The 25,520-nt window shown below is 42.6% G+C and overlaps 1 protein-coding gene across 3 annotated transcripts in view; it reads left to right on the forward strand.

The window, feature by feature from the left end:
* The window catches only part of MOCOS (molybdenum cofactor sulfurase), a gene marked incomplete at its 5' end in the record, with an annotated part of 55,062 nt that extends 30,563 nt beyond the window's left edge, over positions 1-24,499 (forward strand). Inside the window, 6 exons of one of the 3 annotated variants that reach the window (XM_081252460.1) lie at positions 3,959-4,037; positions 7,073-7,197; positions 11,984-12,089; positions 15,741-15,879; positions 20,913-21,017; positions 24,296-24,499. In XM_081252460.1, coding sequence (XP_081108586.1) covers positions 3,959-4,037; positions 7,073-7,197; positions 11,984-12,089; positions 15,741-15,879; positions 20,913-21,017; positions 24,296-24,448 — 707 coding nt within the window. In that variant the 3' untranslated portion in view covers positions 24,449-24,499. Of the gene's footprint in view, positions 1-3,958; positions 4,038-7,072; positions 7,198-11,922; positions 12,090-15,740; positions 15,880-20,912; positions 21,018-24,295 lie in introns of those variants that run through there. The other 2 variants (XM_081252461.1, XM_081252462.1) reach the window with 2 other exon arrangements.
* Between the last annotated feature and the right edge of the window lie 1,021 nt (positions 24,500-25,520).

Below are 25,520 nucleotides of genomic sequence, written 5' to 3' on the forward strand. Positions count from 1 at the left end.
CACGAACCCGTGTCCCCTGCATCGGCAGGCGGACTCTCAACCACTGTGCCACCAGGGAAGCCCCGCATGTATCTTTTTGGACTATTTTTTTTTCTGGATATATTCCCAGGAGTGGGATTGCTGGATCATATGGTAATTCTATTTTTAGTTTTTTAAGGAACCTCCATAGTGGCTGCACCAGTTTACATTCCCATCAACAGTGGAGGAGGTTTCCCTTTCCTCCACACCCTCTCCAGCATTTGTTATTTATAGATTTTTTAGTGATGGCCATTCTGACTGGTGTGAGGTGGTACCTCTTTGTAGTTTTGATTTGCAATTCTCTACTAATTAATTGCTGTTGAGCATCTTTTCATGCACCTATTGCTCATCTGTGTGTCTTCTCTAGAGAAATGTCTGTTTAGGTCTTCTGCCCATTTTTTGACTGAGTTGTTTGCTTTTTTGTTATTGAGCTATATGAGCTGTTTGTATATTTTGGAAATTAAGCCCTGTTGGTCACATCATTTGCAAATATTTTCTCCCAGTCTGTAGGCAGTTGTTTCATTTTGTTTATGGTTTCCTTTGCTGTGCAAAAGCTTGTAAGTTTGATTAGGTCCCATTTGTTTATTTTTGCTTTTATTTCTATTGCCTTGGGAGACTGACATATGAAAACATTGATATGATTTATGTCAGAGAATTTTTTGCCTATGTTCTCTTCTAGGAGTTTTATGGTGTCATGTCTTATGCTTAAGTCTTTAAGCCATTTTGAGTTTATTTTTGCATATGGTGTGAAGGTGTGTTCTAACATCATTGATTTACATGTGGCTGTCCAGCTTTCCCAACACCACTTGCTGAAGCGACTGTTTTTCTCCATTGTATATTCTTGCCTCCTTTGTTGAAGTTTAATTGACCGTAGGTGTGTGGGTTTATTTCTGGGCTCTTTATTCTGTTCCATTGATCCATATGTCTGTTTTTGTGTCAATGCTGTGCTGTTTGATTACTGTAGCTTTGTAGTATTGTCTGAAGTCTGGGAGGGTTATGTCTCCAGCTTTGTTCTTTTATTTAAAAATAAATAAATAAATAAATTTATTTATTTATTTTTGGCTGTGTTGGGTCTTTGTTGCTGTGCGTGGGCTTTTCTCTAGTCGTAGTGAGCAGGGGATACTCTTTGTTGCAGTGTGTGGGCCTCTCATTGCGGTGGCTTTTCTTGTTGTGGAGCATGGGCTCTAGGTGTGCGGACTTCAGTAGTTGTGGCACGTGGGCTCAGTAATTGTGGCTTGCAGGCTCCAGAGTGCAGGCTCAGCAGCTGTGGCACATGGGCTCTGTTGCTCTGTGGCATGTGGCATCTTCCCAGACCAAGGATCAAACCCATGTCCCCTGCATTGGCAATGGGATTCCTAACCATTGCATCACAAGGGAAGTCCCTCCAGCTTTGTTCTTTTTCCTCAGAATTTCTTTGGCAATTCTGGGTATTTTGTGGTTCCATATAAATTTTAGGAGTATTTGTTCTAGTTTTGTGAAAAATGTCATGGGTAATTTGATAGGGATCGTATTACATCTTTAGATTACTTTGGGTAGTATGGCCATTTTAACAATATTAATTCTTCCAATTCAAGAGCATGGGATATCTTTCCATTTCTTTGAATTAAGATGTTACCCTCTTTTATTATACTTGTTTAAGTTTGGATACCCAGGATATTAACATACAAAAAGAGTTGAATGGGTTACTCTTCTTTCTATTCTCTGAAGCATAAAAATGTATATCATGACTAAATAGGATTTATCCCAGAATATAAGGAATAAGAGAGAGAGAAAACAAATACCCAAATATCTTCCACTCCAAATCAGCAGCACTTTGTGAGGTGGTGTGGTATATCAGATGTTCTGCTCACTTGTAGGGACTTCCAGCACTGTGGGTGGAGGAAAGTCATCCTTTGCAGGACACGTATGGAGGACAAACTTTTGGCCCTAAATAATAAACATTAAAACAAGGCATTATAATTGTTTTACGTAAATGACTTGTCACTCCAAAAGTTTTCAGGTATCTTGAGTCCAGATGTTGGAATCTTTTATTTCTCTGTATCTCTGAGCTGTACAAGCACAGGGCTTAGTATATCCGGAATGAGCTCAATCCCCATGAACTTTGTTTGGGGTAGCCCTTGAGCTCAATCCATATGGGGACCCCAGATTAGGTTGCCTGTTTAACAAGAGGCCTGCGATGACCTTTGTAAGCCAGCTGAGGGCCATATTTATGATTATATATGATTTGTGCGGAGTCTTGGGTAAGGGTAGAAAGAGGCTGAGTGCAGGCCTCCTGCTGGCAGCCCAGGGGTGCATTTCCGCCGTGCATTTGTACACGTGCTGTCCCCCTGCTGTGGTTACTTCCTCATAACCAGTGTTCCAGGACTCACTTTACCATTCTCCCCTGTGGGTGCACACCCGGTGCAATCCCATCCTTCCATGAACAGCCTTTTTTTTTTTTTTTGTGGTACGCAGGCCTCTCACTGCTGTGGCCTCTCCCGCCACAAAGCACAGGCTCCGGACGCACAGGCCCAGCGGCCACGGCTCACGGGCCCAGCCACTCCGCGGCATGTGGGATCTTCCCAGACCAGGGCACGAACCCGCGTCCCCTGCATCGGCAGGCGGACCCCCAACCACTGCGCCACCAGGGAAGCCCCATGAACAGCCTTTTGACACAGCAGCATCTCTAATCACTTAGCACAGCACTCTCCAAACTTCTGGAGCTTTCTGGATGAGGCCCCTTCTGACCTTCCCCACACAGGGACAGGAGTGTGGAACTGGTCGTGCTTGTGTAAGACATGGACAAGCAGGGGACAGAGCTGATGAAATACCTCTTACACATATTGTTACTTCTCTGTCTTTGTTGTGGTGAAAGGCTTGTCATGATTGGCATGGGTCTGGGTAGCAGTCATGATCTGAAGCTCATGAGTAGGAATGGGTGTACCTGTTGCTGTGCTGTGTGTGATGAAGCAGGACCAGCATGAGCAGGGATACAGGTGTGCTTGATGTGGCTTGCTGGGGGCAGGTTGAGTCATGCCAGTGAGCAGTGTGACTGGCGGCAATGCTGAGAGGGTGCAGGGCATGGGTGGGCCACACAGGAGGAGTCCACAGAGTAGGAGCCGCCACAAATTCTGCTCAGGTGTCTTGGCTTCATGCAGTTCCCTATATTTTTAATGACTCACGAAGGATGAGAAGGAGTGCAGAGTGGCAGAGGCCCTCAGCCGTTCCAGCCTTTAGCAAAGGTCTTTCACTCATCAGTGGCCATGGATCAGTTTCCTCTAGTTTCTTCCACATATTTTATTCTAAATCTATTGAAAGAATGAATACCACTTTAGCTGAGTACTGGGTATATGAGTGTTTATTATTCTTTAGACCCCTATGTATATATGTTAAACACTCCTTTGTATGTATGATGTCTGTAACGATTTTTTAGAAAAGAATGGCTTCTCAACCCCACTGACATAATAACAGATTTCTGGGGTTTTTTTTCCTTGGTGATAATGATGATTGACGCAGGAATCCAATTTGATGCTGATTCCTAGGGGCTACTGAGAATTGACACTATGCTGACATCCTTACAGAGTGAGCCTTCATGTCTGCCTGCCTATTTCTAAAGGATCTAAGGTAGCTTACTGAGCAATGATGTCAGGATGTGGAGTCATGCAGAGGTAGAGAAAGCTTTCAGAGGAACTTGTAGTATTCCAGGGACTGTGGATGTGACTGCCCCAGTGCAGAGTCTTCCATGACAAAGCTGCTCAATGCACACGCTGTTGGTGGTACCAATAATGATGAAGAGAATCTCTGTGTTATAAAGAGATTTCCAAGACTCAGCCACTTACTTCATTCAACCAATTTCCAGGGTCATTAAAATTCTTTTATATTTCAGGATAATGGACTTTTTTTGGACACACTTGTTTTTTTTTCCATGATGATAAATTTATCTCTAACCTTTATTCAATAGGGATGGAGCCTATAGCGGTGCCACTTGAGGAGAACAGCAAACCGGCTCAGATTTGCCAAAGCAAGGTCTGTGCAGACAGGTGAGGCTGCAGCAGGTGACACTCGCAGGTCTAGCCACAGGGCGGCTCAGAGCGGGGAGGAGAGCAATGCCCTGTGCCATCGGCCCTCCGCTGCGTCCTCTGTCCAGTCTGCTGCCGCTTCCCCCTCGCACACTCCACTCCAACCACACTGGCTCCTAACTCTTCTTCACACCTACTAAGCATGCTCCCTCCTTAGGACTTGGCACTTGCTGCTCCCTCTGCCTGGAATGCTCTTTCCCTGTTTATACCCCCGCAGGGTTCACTTCCTCACCTCCATCGGGTCTGTGCTGAAAAACCTCCTTCTCAGAGGGCCCACCTGACCTCCCCCGGGAGCTAGCCCCTCCCTCTCCACTTGCTCTGCTGAATTCTTCTCCTTCTCATTAATCTTTTCCCCAACATATACCTTCAGTCCCTCCTGCTAGAATGCCGACCCTGAGAGAGCAGGACTGTCTGTGTTGCTTCCTGTAGACCCTGGAACAGTGTGGTGTGGAGGGAGGTGAGGTGAGGCAGGGGACAGTTTGGAGGAGGCATCGTGGAGCTCAGAGGGGTGGCCGCAGGGGAATGGTGAGTCAAGGGACTCGATTCATAGCTTGAAAAGATTGGCTGGTGGGTGTAGAAAAGTTGGAAGATGATAAAGGTGCAAGTGGGAAGGCCAGCTGAGCATCTGTGTTAGTAACACAGGTGAGATGAGATGGAGGCTTGGATCAGGGTCAGAGAGAAAATCAGGTGGGCATCAGATATAATATATTCTGGTGGTAGAATAACCTGAACCCGCTGATGAATTGGATGTGGAAGATGAGGGGGGTGTCAAGATGTCCCTCGGGTTGTAGAACTTTCAGGTGATAGTTCAACAATTAATTTCCATATAGTTGTGGATTATTACCTAATCTGAGTTATTGATGATATATCATCTGCTGAATTCTAGGAAACGTAGAAAATGAGGTTGAGTGTTATAGGATTTCATTTTATTTCTTGATCGTAAGTATTTACAAATCAATTTATTGAATACATCAAATTTCTGCATCCCTTTTAACCTAAATCTAATTTCAACCTGAAAACACATAGAATACAAATTTTCTGATTGTGGGCCCCTATCTGATGGGTTCCCAGTGCATCTAATACCCCAACTAGTTTACCCCCCAAATGCTAAAATGGTTAACTCTAACGGTTCAGTAGGGATTTATATATAGTAGAAGTCTTTTATTTATTTATTTTATTTTTATTTTTTTGCGGTACGCGCGCCTCTCACTGTTGTGGCCTCTCCCATTGTGGAGCACAGGCTCCGGACGCGCAGGCTCAGCAGCCATGGCTCACGGGCCTAGCCGCTCCGCAGCATGTGGGATCCTCCCAGACCGGGGCACGAACGGGTGTCCCCTGCATAGGCAGGAGGACTCTCAACCACCAGGGAAGCCCCAAGTAGAAGTCTTTTAAAATGCTAATTGCCTATTAGTTAACACAATAAAGTAGTGGGTGGGTATGTTTGTGCTCAGTAGTCGGTGATATGCATAGTACTGAGTCAGAGTACATTTCCTTCTGCACTGCAAACATGTAAGTCATGAAATGATGTGTCAAATACTCAAGCTACATCCAAATTGGACTCAAGTTGTTAGTGCCCCAGGTCACGCTGGGATGATGAAGGGCTACATGCTCAGGAAAGGTGGGAAGGTGATAGTGTGAAGATCGTGCTCTATACAATTGAGCATCATGGGCCCTGGCCCATCCTGGAGCCCAAGGGGTGAGCACACTCTGCATCCTCTTGCTAGTTCTTGTGCAGATTTAAACACTCATCATAGCACATTTTCAATTAGGGCAATGAATTTTGGGTAAACATTTCTGCATGTCACTATAGCAAATCTTCTCATAGAGAGAAATATAGCCATCTAGGGGTACCTGCAATTATTTATCAGGCTCTTCCCTGGTTGTAGATTTCATTTAGCTGCAACTGAGAGGAATGGCGTTTTCTGGTTAACAAAGCTTTTCGATAGCTAGAGGTCAGGCTTCTTATACTCAGAACCACAAGTACTCAATATAATGAAAAATGGACTTAGGTGCATCTCTCAAAGCACCAGAGAGAATGTCTACAAAGCAAAGTTTCATTCTTCCCTTTCCTTTCTAGAGCCTAAAGGCAGCTATTTTTCCCAGTAAAAATTAAGGACAAGTTTTCAGTAATATCTATCTTGTAATCCCAATGTAAGTTATTAGCAATTTTGCATGATTAGCTCTGATGATGTGTAGATTATAATTTTTAAAAATTTTAAAATTCTATTTAAAAATTCTAGAAGTTTGAAGAGTTTTTAAAAACCAGATCAAAAAATGTACTTATGGTCTTCCCTGGTGGCGCAGTGGTTGAGAGTCCGCCTGCCGATGCAGGGGACATGGGTGCGTGCCCCAGTCCGGGAGGATCCCACATGCCGCGGAGCAGCTGGGCCCGTGAGCCATGGCTGCTGAGCCTGCGCGTCTGCAGCCTGTGCTCCGCAACGGGAGAGGCCATAACAGTGAGAGGCCGGCGTATAGCAAAAAAAAAAAAAAAAAAAAAAAAGAGTACTTATATCGGTGACTTATGGCCATAGTGTTCTTTTCAGAAACCAAACACGTCAGTCCCTACAGCGTGGCCGTGAGAGAAGATATTCCAGTCAGGCCTATAGTAAAAAAAAACCAGGACACCGGTCTGGGTTCCAGAGCTTCTTAAAGCAAAATAATGCTCTGGAAGCTCTTAAATTCCAAGCTTTGTGGTTCTCAGTGGCTGTAAGTAATATAAACAAAGTCTTTCAAGAGAAATTTCTAAAGCTTTTAATTTGATCTGAAAGCTTTGCATAAGCTCCAGATCCCAGGCCTTCCTGTGCCTTGGAAATCTCATTGCGATTTCCTAAGCACACTTGTCACTTTAGATTTCTGTCTTGTTGGGGGCTTCATGTTTTTATATTATATATTATATTATATTAATTATATAATATTATATTACATAACTTTTTGCTATTTCAATTATTTAAAGGAATACTACATAACATCTTTCCTTTTTTTTTTTTTTCTGCCAGGGTAAATACTTATGACTGTGGAGAAAAAATTTCAAGCTGGTTGTCAAAGTTTTTTGGCCGTCCATATCATTTAATCAAACAAAGTTCAGACTTCCAAAGAAATGCAAGGAAGAAACGAGGCAAAGGTATCACATTTCGGATGGCTTCTTAGGGGACAGGCACTTGGGTTTACCCTTGCAGACGTGAAAATCAGCCCACAAAATGGATTGACAGGGCAAACGTGCTCATGAACAGAAAGTAGGGGTGGTCAGCCTCTGGCAGAAAGGTGCTGTAGTGGCCCCCAGGTCAGCAGGACCCATGTGTGGTCTCCAGGATGAGCCCGAGGAGGCCGAGGGGGGCTTGCAGCCTCTGCTCAAGCTCTCTGCCTCAGTCCTGCATGTTTAGAAGCACAATTAAGTTTTGTTAAAGAAAAACTTTGGTAGCTTGCTGCATACTAAGAAAATCTGGATTTCTAGTCTTGGCCCTGACACCAAATAGTTGTTGAGACCTTGGCAAATCCTTGAACCTCAGGGTGTTGAACTTCTGTAGAACTCGATGGCAGAACATTGTGACAGCATGTCATCTACTTAGATTTAAGGGTTTTGACAGTTTTTCCTGCCATAAGCTGTTGTGAGCATAAAATGAGACAGCAGAGAAGAAAGTACTTTGAGCTAACGGTACCACATAGGAAGAGAGGGTTTTCAGGTGTCTGCTCAAATGTCGCCTGCTCGGGGGAGCCTTGCCTGGCTGCCCTCCTTAGAACCAGGGCCCCTACCTGAACCTCCAGCTCATTCCCTGTTTTATTTTTCTCTGTGGCACTTTTCACATCCTATAGGCCATGCATTTGACTCCGTTATCCTGTTTATGTTCTGCCTTCCCTGTGTTAGATCATAAGCTCTGTGAGGGAGGGATTTTTCTCTGCTTTGTTCAGGGCTTGGAACAGACCTGGCACATAGTAGTTGCTCAGTAAATACCAGATGAATAAATGAATGGACTGGAGAGTTGTCACATTACTGGTTTGTGCAGGAATGACCTGGCTTAGTCACTAGCTCCCTGGGAGACTGGCTTGTAAATCTACACCTGGAGTGAGTCATGGAGGGCTTCAGGGAAGAGGTGAGTTTGGAGTTGCATCTTAACAGGAGAGTAGAAGTGTTCCAGGAAGAGAGAGGCAAGAAGATTACTGAGGAGCAGCATGGCAGAGCTTGGCATTTCATGGGTTCAGAGATGGGTTTAGGAGGGTCAGACGGGTAGGGGAGTGATGGGGCAGAGCTGGGGAGAAGAGATGAATGTGCTGCTGAGGAGTGAGTAAGCACTGTCTTCAGGTTGAAGAACTGAAGAATTCTACCCTGGGGAGTTTCATGATGCAGCTTGCATTAGAAAGACACCCCTGGTGAGGTGTGGAGGCTGCAAGGGAGAGGGAAATGAAGGAAGCAAAGAGGCCAGGCAGGAGGCGGCAGTGACTGTCCTAGTGGGAGATGGGGCCTGGGTAGGCAAAGGTGGGAGCAGAGTGAATCTGTTGGCTGCTCGATACAGGATCAGGAGTGTCAGCTTGTGAATATTATACTTCAAGGATGCCATTTATGGTGGAGAGGTCTCTGATGGTCTAGGTCTAGGCCTTTGAACATTTTTGTGTTGGTACACCTTAGAAGACATTTTTTAAAGCTACACTACCTCTTTACGTTGTCATCTAAATTTAAAAAAAAAGTTGCAAAACATGTGATTTCCAGCATATTGCAAATATACAGGCTTACTTTGGAGATACTGAGGGTTCGGTTCCAGATCACTACAATAAAGCAAGTCACAAAAAGTTTTTGGTTTCCCAGTGCGTATAAAAGTTACGTTTACACTCTATTGTAATCTATTAAGTTTGTAATAGCATTAAGTCTAAAAATCAGTGTGCATAACTTAATTAAAAATACTTACTTGCTAAAAAACTCTAACCATCATCTGAGCCTTCAGCAAGTCATAGTAACATCAAAGATCGCTGATCACAGATCACTATAACGAATATAATAATGAAAAAGTTTGAAATATTGTGAGAACTACCAAAATGCAACACAGAGACATGAAGTGAGCAAATACAGTTGGAACAATGGTGCAATAGACTTGCTTGATGCAGGGTTGCCACAAACGTTCAATTTGTAAAAAACTTAATACCTGTGAGGTACTTGCGAGGCATGATAAAGTGAAATGCAATAAAACAATGTGCGCCTGTAGTCATTTAAAATTAAAACTTGTACATTGCCCTTTTAAATATAAGCCAGTGGAGTCTCAATACCATAGTGATTTGAGTCTTATGAGTATTAATTTAAAAATATGTGTATAAACAAACTGTTTTTTTTTCTATTTTATATATTGGTACTTTTTATTATTTTGAGGATCATATGTTATTTAGATAGTTTTACATTTATTTTTAAATAACAATATATATTCTTTTATTAGTTTCTGCTTTATAACAAAGTGAATCAGTCATACATATACATCTGTTCCCACATCCCTTCCCTCCTGCGTCTCCCTCCCTCCCACCCTCCCCATCCCACCCCACAAACTGTTTCTTAATGTACAGAAATTTTCTTTCTTTCATTTTCTTTCTTCAACTTGTATTTCCATTCCACTTCCTTGAAGGAATTTTATCTTAGTGTTATATATTTTATGCTTGAAAATCTTTCCTTGATCACCCTATCATATTTATCTGAAACTAAAATTATATATAAATTGAAATGTATAAAATTTCTTAAAGTTTCCTGTGATTGTAGAGTCTCAGTGTTAGGAAATTTTTCCTAGGTTGAGTTCTTATCATAGTTTTTAATAGTACACAGTTGATCAAACAACAAAAGTATATTATAAATTTTGAAAAATAGTTATTAAACATAAAGAGAAAAAAATAGTGGAAAATGAATCTCTTAATGAGATGGCTGGCCACCTGTGATTAATTCCCATGTCCATGAATGACTGTCACCTATGATCAGAATAGCTGGTGTTCAGCACTGGTTCTCTTCTGAAGAATCTTATTTAAGTCAATAAACAGCTGGGGATGAAGGTGTTTGGTTAATGCGCTGTCACTCAAACCTTTCATCTGAGGCACAGGGATCTAACATCAAGATGACTTTAATCATCTGTCACTTGACAACTTAATTAGTTCCCGCAGTTTTGTGGTTAGCAAAGAATTGGAGCCCATCTGACCTACAGGAGGATCAGTCACTCAAGCTTGAGAGACTTTTATTTTCTCAGCACAGACCCCAGGGTTTTGAACTGGTCTTTTGTTTTCCACCCTGGAGATTTTTAGCCCCCAGGGGCAATGCGCCATAGGAGAGGTGTGGCCTTTGCCCTGTGAAGGGTGAGAAGGGCCTTTTGTGGAGGGGCCTGGGATTGCACCTCACTGCTTTGACAGAGCCATTTTAGCAAAGAAGACATGGAAGTAGAGAATCTGTAAGCGATTCTCTTGGAAGTGTCCATTCTCGGGTACTCTGGGGTCCACAGGCCTAGTTCAGAGACAGCTCACTAGGTTTTGGCCCGGCCAGCCTTTATTATCAACATTATGTGTAGAGACAGCTATGGCATGCCCAAAAAGTGGGAGCTGGAAGCTGGGTGATGGGCTGCAGTAGTTCTGGAGGCCCTTGATATTTTCCTCCACTCTTTTTTTTTTCTTTTCAGTAGCTTTAAAACTTGTATTATTTATTTCTAAAGTCAACATTACACACTTGCCCAGGGGCAGAACCCAGCTTCTCCCTGACTAGATTCACTGACCAGATTCAGAAGCTCTCACTAAGCCTGTGACCCTCATCAAGGCCCTTCTTGCTCGGGGAAGGGCCCTACCCCCACCACGCCCCACCACTTCCCCACCTCCACCCTGCAGCCCCATCTCTCCTCCTCTAAGTGTTGCCTCCAAGTTTCCTTTGCTGGAACAATTTAACTTCAGCATTTTCTTATTTTTTTCCAGATTATCAACAGAATGTTCTAGGAGCTTATGTTCTTTCTGTTTTTGAGAAGTTTGAGACATGCTTAGAACATTTTTTATTTCCAGGGCACCATTTTCTTCCCTTTAGAAACAGTCCCAAATATTTAAAAATGCAAGTCTTCCATCCAAGTACTAACCAGGCCAGGAATTCTACTCAATATTCTGTAATAACCTATATGGGAAAAGAATCTGAAAAAGAATGAATATATGTATATGTATAGCTGAATCACTTTGCTTACACCTGAAACTAACACAACATTGTAAATCAACTACACTCTACTATAAGATAAAAATTAAATTTAAAAAATGCAAGTCAATGGAAGCATGATTCATTTGCATTCCAAGAAAGCAACTCTTCTTTTCTAATTTATTTTATCTTGATTTTTAAATTTAGGTATAATTGACATACAACATTATATTAGTTTCAGGCGTACAACATAATAATTTGACATTTGTATATATTGCAAAATGATCATCACGATAAATCCAGTTAATATCCATCATCACACAGTTACAAAATTTTTTCTTATGATGAGAACTTTCAAATATGCAATACAGTATTATTAACTGTAGTCACCACACTAGACATTACATCCCCAGGACTTATATATTTTATAAGTGGAAGTTCATACCTTTTGACCTTCACCTATTTTGCCAACCCCCCCACCCCCACCCCCCCTCTGGCAACCACCAATCTGTTCTCTGGATCTATGAGCTTGTTTTGTTTTGTTTTAGATTCCGTATCTAAGTGAGATTATACAGTATATGTCTTTCTCCGTCTGACTTTTCACTTAGCATAATACCCTCAAGGTCCATCCATGTTGTCGTTAAATGGTGATATTTCATTTTCTTATGGCTGAATAATATTCCACTGTGTATGTATATCACATTTCCTTAACCATTTATCCATCAGTGGACACTTAGGTTGCTTCCCTCTCCAGCAACTCTTCTTTTAAATACTCCATCACTTTTAGATCAATCTGCTTGTACAACAGCCACCCTCTCTCTGGTGAATGAGGCACAGTATCTGCTGATAAACAGATCCAGTGTTTTGGAACTTCAGCGACAATTAAGCACCAGGTAAGATCCCTGTACTGTTTGCTATTTACCTTGGGAATAGCAGACAGGTGTAACTACTTGCCCCTGGGAGTGAGCTGGTCACCTCCCTGGGGAGAAAAGATCTGAGAATCATGAGTCCAGACCCTTGATTGAGAAACTGAGGCCCAGAGAAGTCACAAAAGTTTTTAGGCCAGTTTCCCTTTATCTTTTAGAGGGTTCTCTTTTATCTTCCAATGTCCTTCTTGATGCCCTCAAGATGCTTAGTGGAGAATCCCAGCCCTCATTTTTAATCATTTCAATTCTTAAACATTTAGTTGAATGTAATTGCCAGCAATTGGACCCACTTTTTTTTTTTTTTTTTTTGCGGTACGCGGGCCTCTCACTGTTGTGGCCTCTCCCGTTGTGGAGCACAGGCTCTGGACATGCAGGCTCAGCGGCCATGGCTCACGGGCCCAGCCGCTCCGCAGCATGTGGGATCTTCCAGGACCGGGGCACGAACCTGTGCCCCCTGCATCAGCAGGCGGACTCTCAACCACTGCACCACCAGGGAAGCCCCCTGGACCCACTTTTGTTGCCCACTCTCCCACTGTCCCCTGGTCCCTAGGAGCCTTGCATTACTTCCACAGTCATTTTGAGTGAAAAGAAGAGTGATTATGAAAGCTTTTAAAGTTGTAATTGTAGATACTATTTGTTTGTATCATCAGACAGAACTAGCACCCTTGCCTGCTCACTCCCAGGGATCTCCCAAGGGTCCTGGAAAGGTCAGCTCTAGAAAGGGTCTTGGTTGATTCAAGCCCCCTCATTGTCCTTCAGAGGAAATTGAAGTCCCAAGGTAATCAGACAATTGGGGCAAAAAAGAAAAATCACTCAGCTCTTACGTAAGAGTTGGGACCGGCAGATCATTCATGGTCCACACCTGTGAACACCGTGAGCCGGGGCTCCCGTGACGCTCACATGCCCTGTGGTCCTGGGCACATGTGTGCACATGAACAAACATGTACACATATAGTTTAATAAAAACTACAAAAATGGGCTGTTTGTAGTAATTCCTGTTTATAGTCATTGGCAAAAACACACAACAGTGTTCCCTTGCCGAGGTCCAGGCTGCCGTCTTTAGGAGCTGAAGTGTGATGCCTGGTCCCTGGGCGTTCACTGAGTTTTCCTGGTACTGAGTGACCCCCTTCCTCAGGTACCCTGGGCCCTGGATGGAGCAGGTCTGCAGTTTTCTGGGATTCTTGGTGTGGAAAGAGAGGAGGTGGGGACAGGCTTGCTGCAGCCCTGGTTCCTGCAGTCCTAGTTTAGTGCAGGGCTGACAAGCAGGAGGTAGGAAGGCCAGGTGGTCAAAGGTAAGAGAAACAGCCTGTGGGTAGTACATAGTGAGCGTCCCTGGTTCTGTTTTCAAATTTGATGGATGATTTTGTCTCCATGCGGGCCATGGTAGCTTTTGGACATAAAACCTTCCCTATTACAAAGCACAAAGGGGGTTGGGGTTTTTTTTTGTTGTTTGTTTTTTGTTTGTTTTTTGGTTTTGTTGTTGTTGTTGTTGTTTGTAACCTGGACGGTAAATCCAGAATCAAAGGATTTTAGGACTGGAAAGTGCTAACCCTCTCATTTCCCACAAGGGCCCTGCAGTCCTCATCGATTGTGGGTGTTGCACATAGTGGTAAAGTTGGACTTGGGTATCCTGGTCCCTGGCTTTTCACATGCCAGGGGCTTTGAGATACAGACATGGGACCCCTTACTCCCCCCCAGCGTCTTTCAGTTCTGTCTCCAGGGCAAATTCCAGTCATGCTCAAGGATTTCCCTCCCTTCAAACTTCAAAAATTTTCATTAAAGTACAACAAAGTGCAAAAATCATAAGTACATAGTTCAGTGAATGTTTACACATGTATATACCCACGTAACCACCATCCAGATCAAGTAGAGAACATTTCTAGAACCATAGACCCCTTCCTCATGTCCCTTCTTAGTCAACCCCACTGAAGGTTGCCACTGTTATGCCTTCTTTCACCCTAGATAGTTTCACCTTTTCTTAAACTCAATTTAATGGGATCAGACAGTGTGTTCCTCTGTTGAAGTTTTCAGATGCTTTTTTACCTTAGGGGAGGGGGTGCATGGAGGTGCAGGGAGCTGTTTTATGGTAACTTGTGCTAATAAAAAAAATTTTAAACAAGAATTACAAAAATAGCATATGCTTAGTTAAAACTGCAAACGGGATGGAAGCTAGGAAATAAATTTTTTTTTTTGAGGTACGTGGGCCTCTCACTGTTGTGGCCTCTCCCGTTGCGGAGCACGGGCTCCGGACGCGCTGGCTCACGGGCCCAGCCGCTCTGCGGCATGTGGGATCCTCCTGGACCGGGGCACGAACCCGTGTCCCCTGCATCGGCAGGCGGACTCTCAACCACTGCGCCACCAGGGAAGCCCGGAAATAAAATTTTTAATCGAGATACAATTGACATGCAACATTATATTAGTTTCAGGTGTACAACATGATTCTATATTTGTATATACTGAGAAATGATCACAGTAAGTCTAGTAAACATCTGTCTTCACACATAGCTGGAAATTTTTTTTTAAAGATTGTTTATATCTTTTTCATTTTTTATAAATTTATTTATTTATTTATTTTTGCCTGTGTTGGGTCTTCATTGCTATGCGCAGGCTTTCTCTAGTTCCAGAGAGCGGGGGCTACTCTGTTATGGTGCTCAGGCTTCTCATTGCAGTGGCTTGTCTTTGTTGTGGAGCATGGGCTCTAGTCACGCGTGCTTCAGTAGTTGTGGCACATGGGCTTAGTAGTTGTGACTCGCGGGCTCTAGAGTGCAGGCTCAGTAGTTGTGGCACATGGGCTTAGTTGCTTCACGGTATGTGGGATCTTCCCAGACCGGGGATTGAACCCGCGTCCCCCGCGCTGGCAGGTGGATTCTTAACCACTGCACCACCAGGGAAGTCCCGCAAAATTTTTTTCTTGTTATGAGTACTTAAGATTTATTTTCTTAGCACCTTTTAAATATGTAATACAGTCGTTTTTTAGACAATATAGTATTATTAACTATAGTTGCCATGCTATACATTACATCCCCATGATTTGTTTATTTTATAACTGGAAGTTTGTATCTTTTGACCCCTTTCACCCATTTTGCCCACCCTTCCCCCCACCCCTGGCAACCACCAATCGGTTCTCTATAGGAAATAAATATTAAAACCTCCCATGTATACTCTATGTTGCTTTAGGATGTTCTAATATCCAAAAAGAGTATGAGCTCTTGATACGTTTTAGGTCCTTGATAATTAAGCCTGTTGACAGTCTTTAAATGCCTTGTCCTGAGTCTGTAGAATTGGTATTTTCTCATAAGTTTATTCACTCGATCCCAGTTCACTTGGTTTCCAAAGTTTTTCATCTCTTCAGCAAAGATCTACTCACCCATTGCACTGCCTCTTGTGGGCTTCTCCATGGAGATGGGACCATATTCCAGGGAGATCATGGAGGTCTTTCCAACAGATGTGTGTCTCTTGGCCTTGCACTCATGATAAAAGCTTGTTCTGATCATCGAAGCCTCAGGCCAGAGTACAATTGATGAACTCAGGCATCGAGTGGGAGAAATGTTGAATTATTACAATAGTGCAGTTATCCACCCCTCCCCACCTTTTCTCTTTTTGGTATGTCTTAAACAGTGATGAGAACGGAAAGGAAGAATTATTCCCAGTGAATAATCTCATCTCACGTTTCCGTGCCAATATTATTACCAATGGAACAAGGGCTTTTGAAGAAGAGAAATGGGATGAAGTTTCAGTTGGTTCCTTGCATTTCCAGGTAAGTTCCCAGAAGTTCTATTATCCTTCCTCAAGGGTTGCCAATGGGGATTGACCTCAGTCCTAGGCCGGGATGGTAGCAGGTAGCAGGGAATCCCATGCCCCATCACGTGCCCCCCATCCCCCACCAGGCGTTGACTCTTACCCACAAAATCTCAGCAGAAGGGTATGTAACATCTGCATCCTGGGGTGCCCCTTGGAATGATCCATCTCTCCTTCCTCCGAGGAGGGCAGCAGTTTCACGTGGGGAAGAGAGAACGTACAGGTGATGAAGGTACAGACTTTGTCGCCGTGTCTAGGCTTCAACTCTGTTTCTTGGAATGCTTGTGTCTATGAGAACATCCTCCTCCTGAAACTTGCTGGATTTTCTCGCTGTCTGGAGCTTGTGGAGGAGGACCCAGATGCCTCATGGTCCTTCAGTGCCCGTGGTGGCTGTACCTTCTCCCCATGCTCTCTCGCTTCTGGCCTCATTGGCAGCTGGGGAGCAGCTTGCAGTTAGAGGCAAAGCCTCCAGGATGCCCTCCCTCCCCAGGCTTTGGGCTCTCCAAACCTGAAGTCTTCAGCTAACATCTACATTCCTCCTTAGGGTGGATAAGGCCCCCGAGACCTGACCCCCCGGCCTCTCCCATCTCCCTGAGCTCATCACCCCTCCCCGTCTGCCTGTCCTGCAGACCTTCTCTCCATTCCCTAAACAAGCCAAGCTTCCTGCCTTAGCACCTTAGCCCTGCTGTCCATTCCACCTGGAGCACTTTTCCTCCAGCTCCTACAGGGTCTCAGCTCAGATGTTACCTCCTTGGAAAGGCTGTTCCTGACCCACCACAAGGTCACACTCTGCACAGTGTCTCCTTATTTCTTCAGAGCATACGAGGGTGGGGACCAAGTCTGTTTAGTCCCTGCTGTTCCTCTGGGGTCTAGGACAGTCCTTACCCAGAGTAAGTGCTCCAAACTGCTCATTGAATGAATGGGCAGGAAAGCTATGGAATAGCTGGGGACAGAAGGCTGGGTCATCTTCACAGAATGTCCCCAGTTCTTCAGTGGGGAATGAAATTATCTTAATAACAGTAATTAGCCAGTTGTATAAACTGATTGTAATAGGGCTACTGCACTCAAATGGAACATCACTCTAACTTCCAGGAAAGCAGTAAACAATAATTTAACCCTTAATGAAGGATTTCAGAGGTCTGGGGTTTGGGGTAGGGGTAAACTGCGTGGCACCAATAGAAGAAAAAGATGTCGGAAAGATCTTTATTATCCATTTAACTCTCTAAACTTCCTCTTATCCTGGAAGCTGCTCCCCCTTGAAAGAATTATCTCTCTTCTCTTCCACAGACCTCTCTGGCACCAGCCTTCTGTCATTCCACTCCTTCCTCCATCCCGGCTGACTCTTCTTCATTTTCTGTTGCTGTGTCCCTGCCATGCTATAAAAGCACCTGCTCTCAGGGTATATGCCCAGTAATGGGATTGCTGGGTTGTATGGTAATTCTATTTTTAGTTTTTAAAGGAACCTCCATACTGTTCTCCATAGTGGCTGTATCAACTTGCATTCCCACCAACAGTGCAAGAGTGTTCCCTTTTCTCCACACCCTCTCCAGCATTTACTGTTTCTAGATTTTTTGATGATGGCCATTCTGACTAGTGTGAGATATCTCATTGTAGTTTTGATTTGCAATTCTCTAATGATTAATGGTGTTGAACATCCTTTCATGTGTTTGTTGGCAATCTGTATATCTTCTTTGGAGAAATGTCTATTTAGGTCTTCTGCCCATTTTTGGATTGGGTTGTTCAAAAAGCGTCATGTACCACCATGTTCATTGCAGCTCTATTTACAATAGCCAGGACATGGAAGCAACCTAAGTGTCCATCAACAGATGAATGGATAAAGAAGATGTGGCACATATATACAATGGAATATTACTCAGCCATAAAAAGAAATGAAATTGAGTTATTTGTAGTGAGGTGGATGGACCTAGAGTCTGTCATACAGTGAAGTAAGTCAGAAAGAGAAAAACAAAGGCCGTATGCTAACACATATATATGGAATCTAAGAAAAAAAAAGGTCATGAAGAACCTAGGGGTAAGACGGGAATAAAGACACAGACCTACTAGAGCATGGACTTGAGGATATGGGGAGGGGGAAGGGTAAGCTGTGACAAAGTGAGAGAGTGGCATGGACATATATACACTACCAAACGTAAAATAGATAGTTAGTGGGAAGCAGCCGCATAGCACAGGGAGATCAGCTCGGTGCTTTGTGACCACCTAGAGGGGTGGGATAGGGAGGGAGACGTAAGAAGGAAGAGATATGGGAACATATGTATATGTATAACTGATTCACTTTGTTATAAAGCAGAAACTAACACACCATTGTAAAGCAATTATACTCCAATAAAGATGTTAAAAAAGAAAAAAAAGGGCTTCCCTGGTGGCACAGTGGTTGAGAGTCTGCCTGCTGATGCAGGGGACACGGGTTCGTGCCCCGGTCCGGGAAGATCCCACATGCCGCAGAGCGGCTGGGCCCGTGAGCCATGGCCGCTGAGCCTGCGCGTCCAGAGCCTGTGCTCCGCAACGAGAGAGGCCACAACAGTGAGAGGCCCGCGTACTGCCAAAAAAAAAAAAAAAAAAAAACACCTGCTCTTACACATCCTGCGTGGTACAGAGTAGATGGAGAGAGAGGGAGAAATAAAGGAAGAAAAGAAGGAAAAGAGAAAGCACTACAACTAGACTAGGATCACTGTCAGAAACTTACCTTGTAACAAGTAAGTTGTAAGGTACCTGAGTACATGAATAAAAGAAGGACTCTAAAAAAACCTTTCTGAGATGCTTTGCTTTCTTTAGGTCATGATACTTAATAAACATCAATTAATGAAAGTTAAAATAAGCATGCCCTTTGACCCAATAATTTCACTCATAGAAATCTATCCCATAAAATTATACTCTTACAAATATGCAAAGATATATTACAAAATTACTCATTGCAATACTTTATAAATATGAAAAATTGGAGAATATCCTAAATATCCATAAAAGGGAAGTTTTTTTTTGTTTGCGGTACGCGGGCCTCTCACTGTTGTGGCCTCTCCAGTTGCGGAACATAGGCTGCAGACGTGCAGGCCCAGTGGCCATGGCCCACGGGCCCAGCCGCTCCGCGGCACGTGGGATCTTCCTGGACTGGGGCACGAACCCGTGTTCCCTGCATCGGCAGGTGGACTGCCAACCACTGCGCCACCAGGGAAGCCCAAAACGGAAGTTTCTTTCTTTTTTTTTTTTTTTTTTGCGGTACGCGGGCCTCTCACTGTTGTGGCCTCTCCCGTTGCGGAGCACAGGCTCCAGACGCGCAGGCTCAGCGGCCATGGCTCACGGGTCTAGCCGCTCCGCGCGGCATGTGGGATCTTCCCGGACCAGCGCACGAACCCACGTGCCCTGCATCGGCAGGCGGACTCTCAACCACTGCGCCACCAGGGAAGCCCGGGAAGTTTTTTTAAATTAATTTTTATTGAAGTATAGTTGCTTTACAATATTATGTTAGTTTCTACTGTACAGCAAAATGAATCAGCTATACATACACATATATCCCCTCTTTTTTGGATTTCCTTCCCATTTAGGTGACCACAGTGCATTAAGTAGAGTTCCCTGTGCTGTATGTATGTTCTTATTAGTTATCTATTTTATACATAGTATCAATAATGTATATATGTCAATCCCAAACTCCCAGTTCCTCCCACCCACCCCCCTTCCCCCTTGGTATCTATATGTTTGTTTTCTACATCTGTGTCTCCATAAAAGGGAAGTTGATTAAATAAAGTACACTACATCCATACAATGTTGTCCTGTGCAGGCATTAAAAAGTATAAGCTATAGTTAATACTGTGCCTTTCAGAAAGTAAATGCTAAATTAGGAATCTGGGATTAACAGATACATGCTAATATACATAAAATAAACAGCAAGGACTTACTGTATAGCACAGGGAACTATACTCGATATCTTGCAATAACCTATAATAGAAAAGAATCTGAAAAAAGAATATATTTATATTATTATTGTATTATATAAATATAAATATTATATATATATTTATATAATTTATATTCTTTTTTCAGATCACTTTGCTGTGTACCTGAGACATTGTAAATCAACTATACTTCAATTAAAAAATTTTTTTAAGTAAATGGTTAAGAGATGTTTGTTGGTGATAATACTCAGTGCTGAAGCAGTTGCAATGCGGAAAGATCTAACACATCTCTTTTGGAAAGCAGTTTTTCACTGGATATCATCAAGTCATAAAATGTTTATACCTGTTGACTTTATAATCTCCTTTTGGGAGATTTAGCCTAAAGAAAAATCCAAACAGGAAAGAGAGTTATATGAATTAAGACCTTTATTGCAAAATTATTGATTACAGCAAAGCATTAGAAATTATGCACATGGCTTCAAAGGAGAAGAGCTAAGCGCATCAACCCATGGGAATGCCAGGCCATGGTGAAAACTGCAAAATCCGGGGATGAGGTAGCTGTCTGTGAACGGACACCGAACAATGTCCGTTATGTATTGTGGAGTAATTTAAAAAGAGAAAGAAAGCCACCAGCTCTCAGCTCTCAGCGAGTGTGTTTCACGGGGGCGCGTGTGATTGCGTGAGCTACTTGCTGCAGTCTCGCAGTCTCGAGCGATCTGTGGCAACGAAAGCAGCGCAGGGTGTGTGGCTGTTCATCTTCTCCCAGTATGCCCTCCAATCAGTTCTTTTCTTCCCTGGAGGAAGCCCAACATTCCCTGATAACAACCTGTGAGTCACAACCACTCTTTGTTTTCTTCAAAGCCCTGATGCTGTAGCCTTTAAGCTGATAAACGAATGTGGGTGTTTCCCTAGCGGGCATTGGGAAGAGGTGGCACTTCCTGGCTCCTTGCAGTTTGAGTATTTCTCTGTGACTCTGAAACTGGCTGTTTACAACGATTCTTCCCGGACCCAGATTCCTCCCTGCAGAGTGTGACAGTCTCGTCACTTTCATGGCAATGCTGTCTTTTCTCTTCTCACCTCCCAGGTTTTGGGACCTTGTCACAGATGCCAGATGATTTGCATCGATCAGCAAACTGGGCAGAGAAACCGAAATGTTTTCCAAAAGCTTTCTGAGAGGCGAGAGAGAAAGGTAAGCATGATTGCTAAAAATGACAGCCCATTTTAAGTTCCTGATGCATTGTCTACACCAGAACTAATCCTTAATAGTGCTGAGTAATTTTTAGAAGTGGGAGAACCTTGTAAGGCTGATGGGCTACCATCAAGGTGCAGACCTTATCCACAACACTGTCTTATTTTTCCTTTCCATTCATTTCCTCACTATTTTTATGACATGTATTTTTGATGCTTTCAAATCTTGTCGAAGAGATATGGAGTATAGATAAGAAATAGTTTTTAAAAAAAGGTGGGGGGGGACTTTCCTGGTAGTCCAGTGCTTAAGACTCTGTGCTTGCACTGCAGGGGGCACGTGTTCCACCCCTGGTCTGCGAGCTAAGATACCATATGCTGTATGGTGCGGCCAAGGAAAAAAAAAGAGAGAAATAGTAAATAAGTAAAGTAATTCTATTGTCTCAATCATTATTTTCTTCACCACAGAAATCTCATGAAGAATGAAAATGCCTTATGGTGAATAGGGTAGCTGCATAGAAAATAAATTTCACTATACTAAGTTTGTAAGTCATCTTCTTGAGGGCTAAAATGACTAAGTGTTGTTGTGGATCCCAGATTATAAAAGCTGAACTTCTAAGAGATTGATTCATTAGGAACATCCATTTATTTCCGGGCTTGCACTTTCTGTCAGGACTTTTGGTTTGCAAAGAATTCCAGGAAGCCAAATAAGCAATCAGGCTGCACAGAACAATTCTTGAAAATTAACAGAAATAATGCAAGCATTTCATCTCTTCCCAGTAATAAACTGGCAAGTTAACTCATGGTAAAATGTTCTGCATTGTTTCCTGTGTTTCTCCAAAACCAGAGTTTTGTTTCACATTATTTGATTGACAAAACTCTCCTTACGGATATGGACAGGTATGGTCTGCAGAGCTGTTGCGCTTGAGTATTATACCAACAAGTCTGTTTGCTTAGCTGTGGCAGGTCATGCCAACTGGGGGCATGGGGACCTGGAGCCTGCCCCATTCAGGTTGCCAGGAGAGAGGATGTGTGGGCACAATACTGTGGTACATGGAAGTGGTATTTCTCCGCATCACAATAATTCTTGTGCACAAATCTTTTTATTTTTTCAATTTGGAATAATTTTAGATTTACAGAAAAATTGCAAAGATAGTAGAGAGTTCCTATGTACTCTTCACCTATATGTACACAAATATTAAGGAATTAATTTATCCCCAGTCCCTAGCTTGGGGCCTGGAACGTGGTGGTGGCCAACTGATGTCATCACAGATCTGGGAGCACATCACATACTCCAAAGTGTTGTTACTGGCTCACCTGCATTGATGGCAAACGTTTTTTTTTTTTTTTTAATTTAACTTTTATTTTATATTGGTGTAGAGTTGACTTACAATGTTGTGTTTGTTTGAGGTGGACAGCAACTTGATTCAGTTATACATATCCATATATCTATTCTTTTTCTGATTCTTTCCCCATTTAGGTTATTACAGAGTAACAAGTAGAGTTCCCTGTGCTGTAGAGCAGGTCCTTGTTGATGATCTGTTTTATATATACGTTAGTGTGTATATGTTAATCTCAACCTCCTAATTTACCCCTCCCTCCCCCGCTTCCCCTCCCAACCATAAGTTTCTATTCTAAGTCTGCGAGTCTGTTTCTGTTTTGTCAAGTAGTTCATTTGTATCAATTTTTAGATTCCATCTATAAGTGATATCCTATGATATTTGTCTTTCCCTGTCTGACTTAGTTCAGTTAGTATGATATCTCTAGGTCTGTCAGTGTTGCTGCAGATGGCGTTATCTCATTCCTTTTTATGGCTGAGTAATACTCCATTGTCTATATGGACCACATCTCCTTTATCCATTCATGTGTTGATGGACATTTTGGTTGCTTCCATGTCTTGCCTATTGCAAACAGGGCTGCAATGAACCTTGGGGTGCATATGTCCTTTCGAATCATGGCTTTCTCTGGATATACGCCCAAGAGTGGGACCGCTGGATCATACTGGTAGCTCTATTTTTAGTTTTTTAAGGAACCTCTATACTGTTCTCCACAGTGGCTATTATCAGTTTCCATTCTCACCAACAGCATAGGAGGGTTCCCTTTCTCCATGCCCTCTCCAGCTCTCACTGTTTGTAGGTTTTTTTTAGAAATTAATTTTTATTGGAGTATAGTTGCTTTACAATATTGTGTTAGATTCTACTGTACAGCAAAATGAATCAACTATACATATACATATGTCCCCTCTTTTTTGGATTTCCTTCGCATTTAGGTCACCACGGTGCATTAAGTAGAGTTCCCTGTGCTATACCGTATGTCCTCATTAGCTCTCTATTTTATACATAGTATTAATAGTATATATGTATCAATCCCAATCTCCCAATTCCTCCCACCCCACCCCCTTACACCCTTGGTATCCATACATTTGTTTTCTACGTCTATGTCTCTCTCTCTGCTTTGCGAATAAGATAGTTTATACCAGCAGTCCCCAACCTTTTTGGCACCAGGGACCGGTTTCATGGAAGACAGTTTTTCCATGGAGGGGGATGGGAGATGCCGGGATGGTTCAGGCAGTAATGTGAGCAGGGGCGATGGGGAGCGATGGGGAGCGGCAGATGAAGCTTTGCTTGCTCACCCGCTGCTCACCTCCTGCTGTGTGGCCCTGTTCCTAACAGACCGCGGACTGCTACTGGTCCGCGGCCCAGGGGTTGGGGACCCCTGGTCTATAACATTTTTCTAGATTCCACATATATGTGTTAATATATGATATTTGTTTTTCTCTCTCTGATGATGGCAAACCTTGAGTAGACTTACACAACTCTTCATTTTCGACCTCCCATCCTTATTCTGGAGAATTTGGAGAACTTAATTTACGTCACGAATTCTTATAGAAAATGCTGAGTTTTGCCCTTATTTTCACAAAATGGTTTTTACACCAGGGAACAGAGCAGAAATCGGCCTGACAGTGGTCAGAGGCCCAGAGGAGGAAGAAGCCCTCCTGTGGGAAGCTCAGGGTACACAGGAAGGAGAAAATAATAGGTCCAGCAATAAAGAGGTATAGGCTGACTATTGGGAAAGAATACTTTAAAACGAGAATCTGTGTGGTCTAGGATATTAGGATTCTCCTTGTTTCTTACTACCTTCTACTAAATGACAGATAGGACATATCAAGTCCCAATACATGTTTTTAAAGATCTGACATAATTTTAGTGGAACATTATTATTTACAAAATTATTTTAACTGCTAAAATAATCTAACTTCTGTTGTTACTGTTTTGTTCACAGGTGAACTTTGGGCTGTACCTGATGCATACCTCTTTGGATTTATCTTCTCCATGTTACCTGTCTGTAGGATCTCAGGTGCTCCCTGTGTTGAAAGAAAACATAGAACACTATGATTTACCTGCTTCTGAGAAACATCAGGAAGTTATCTCCTAAAGTTTTTTTCAGCATATATTAAAATTTCTCTTTTACAACTATCTCCATTCTTTTTTTTTTCTTCCAGGTTTTTTGAGATATAATTGACATACAGCACTGTGTAAGTTTAAGGTGTACAGCATAATGATTTGACTTATATACATCATGAAACGATTACCCTAGTATGTTTAGTGAATCGTCTCAGATAGATATAAAATTAAAGAAATAGAAAACAATATGTAATTTTTCCTTGTGAAGGGAACTCTTAGGATTTACTCTCCTAAATTTCATACATAACATACAGCAGTGTTCATTGTATTTATCATGCTGTACATTACATCCCTGCTACTTATTTATCTAATAACTGGAAGTTTGTACCTTTTGACTTCCTTCGTCCAATCCCCCACCCATCTCCCCCCTCTGGTAATCTGATCTCTTTTTCTATGAGTTTGTTTGTTTGTTCTGAAGTATAATTGACCTACAACATTATGTTAGTCCCCGGTACACAACGTAGTGATTCAATATTTCTATACCTTTCAAAATGATCATCAGGATAAGTCTAGATATGATATGTCATCATACAAAGATATTATATAATTATTGACTATATTCCCCACACTGTACATTTCATAACCTTGACTCATTTATTTTGCAGCTGAAAGTTTGTACCTCTTAATTTCCCTCACCTGTTTCTCTCCTCCTCCCACCCCCGCCCCCCGCTTCTGACAACTACCTGTTTCTTCTCTGCATCTATGACTCTGTTTCTGTTTAGTTATGTTTGCTCATTTGTTTTGTTTTTCAGATTCCACATATAAGTAAAATCATACAGTATTTGTCTTTCTCTGTCCGATTTACTTCACAATTACCGTAATATCCTAAGTCCATCCATGTTGTCAAAAATGGCAAGATGTCATTCTTTTTTATGTCTGAGTAATATTCCATTGTATATATGTACCATATCTCTTTATCCATTCAACTTAGGTTGCTTCTATATCTTGGCTATTGTAAATATGCTGCAATGAACATTGGGATGCAAATATCTTTTTGAATTAGTGTTTTCATTTTCTTTAGATAACAACTCAGGAGTAGAATT

This window comes from Mesoplodon bidens (genome assembly GCF_964165515.1).
Source record: "Mesoplodon bidens genome assembly, chromosome: 13".
NCBI classification, from domain to species: Eukaryota; Metazoa; Chordata; class Mammalia; order Artiodactyla; family Ziphiidae; genus Mesoplodon; species Mesoplodon bidens.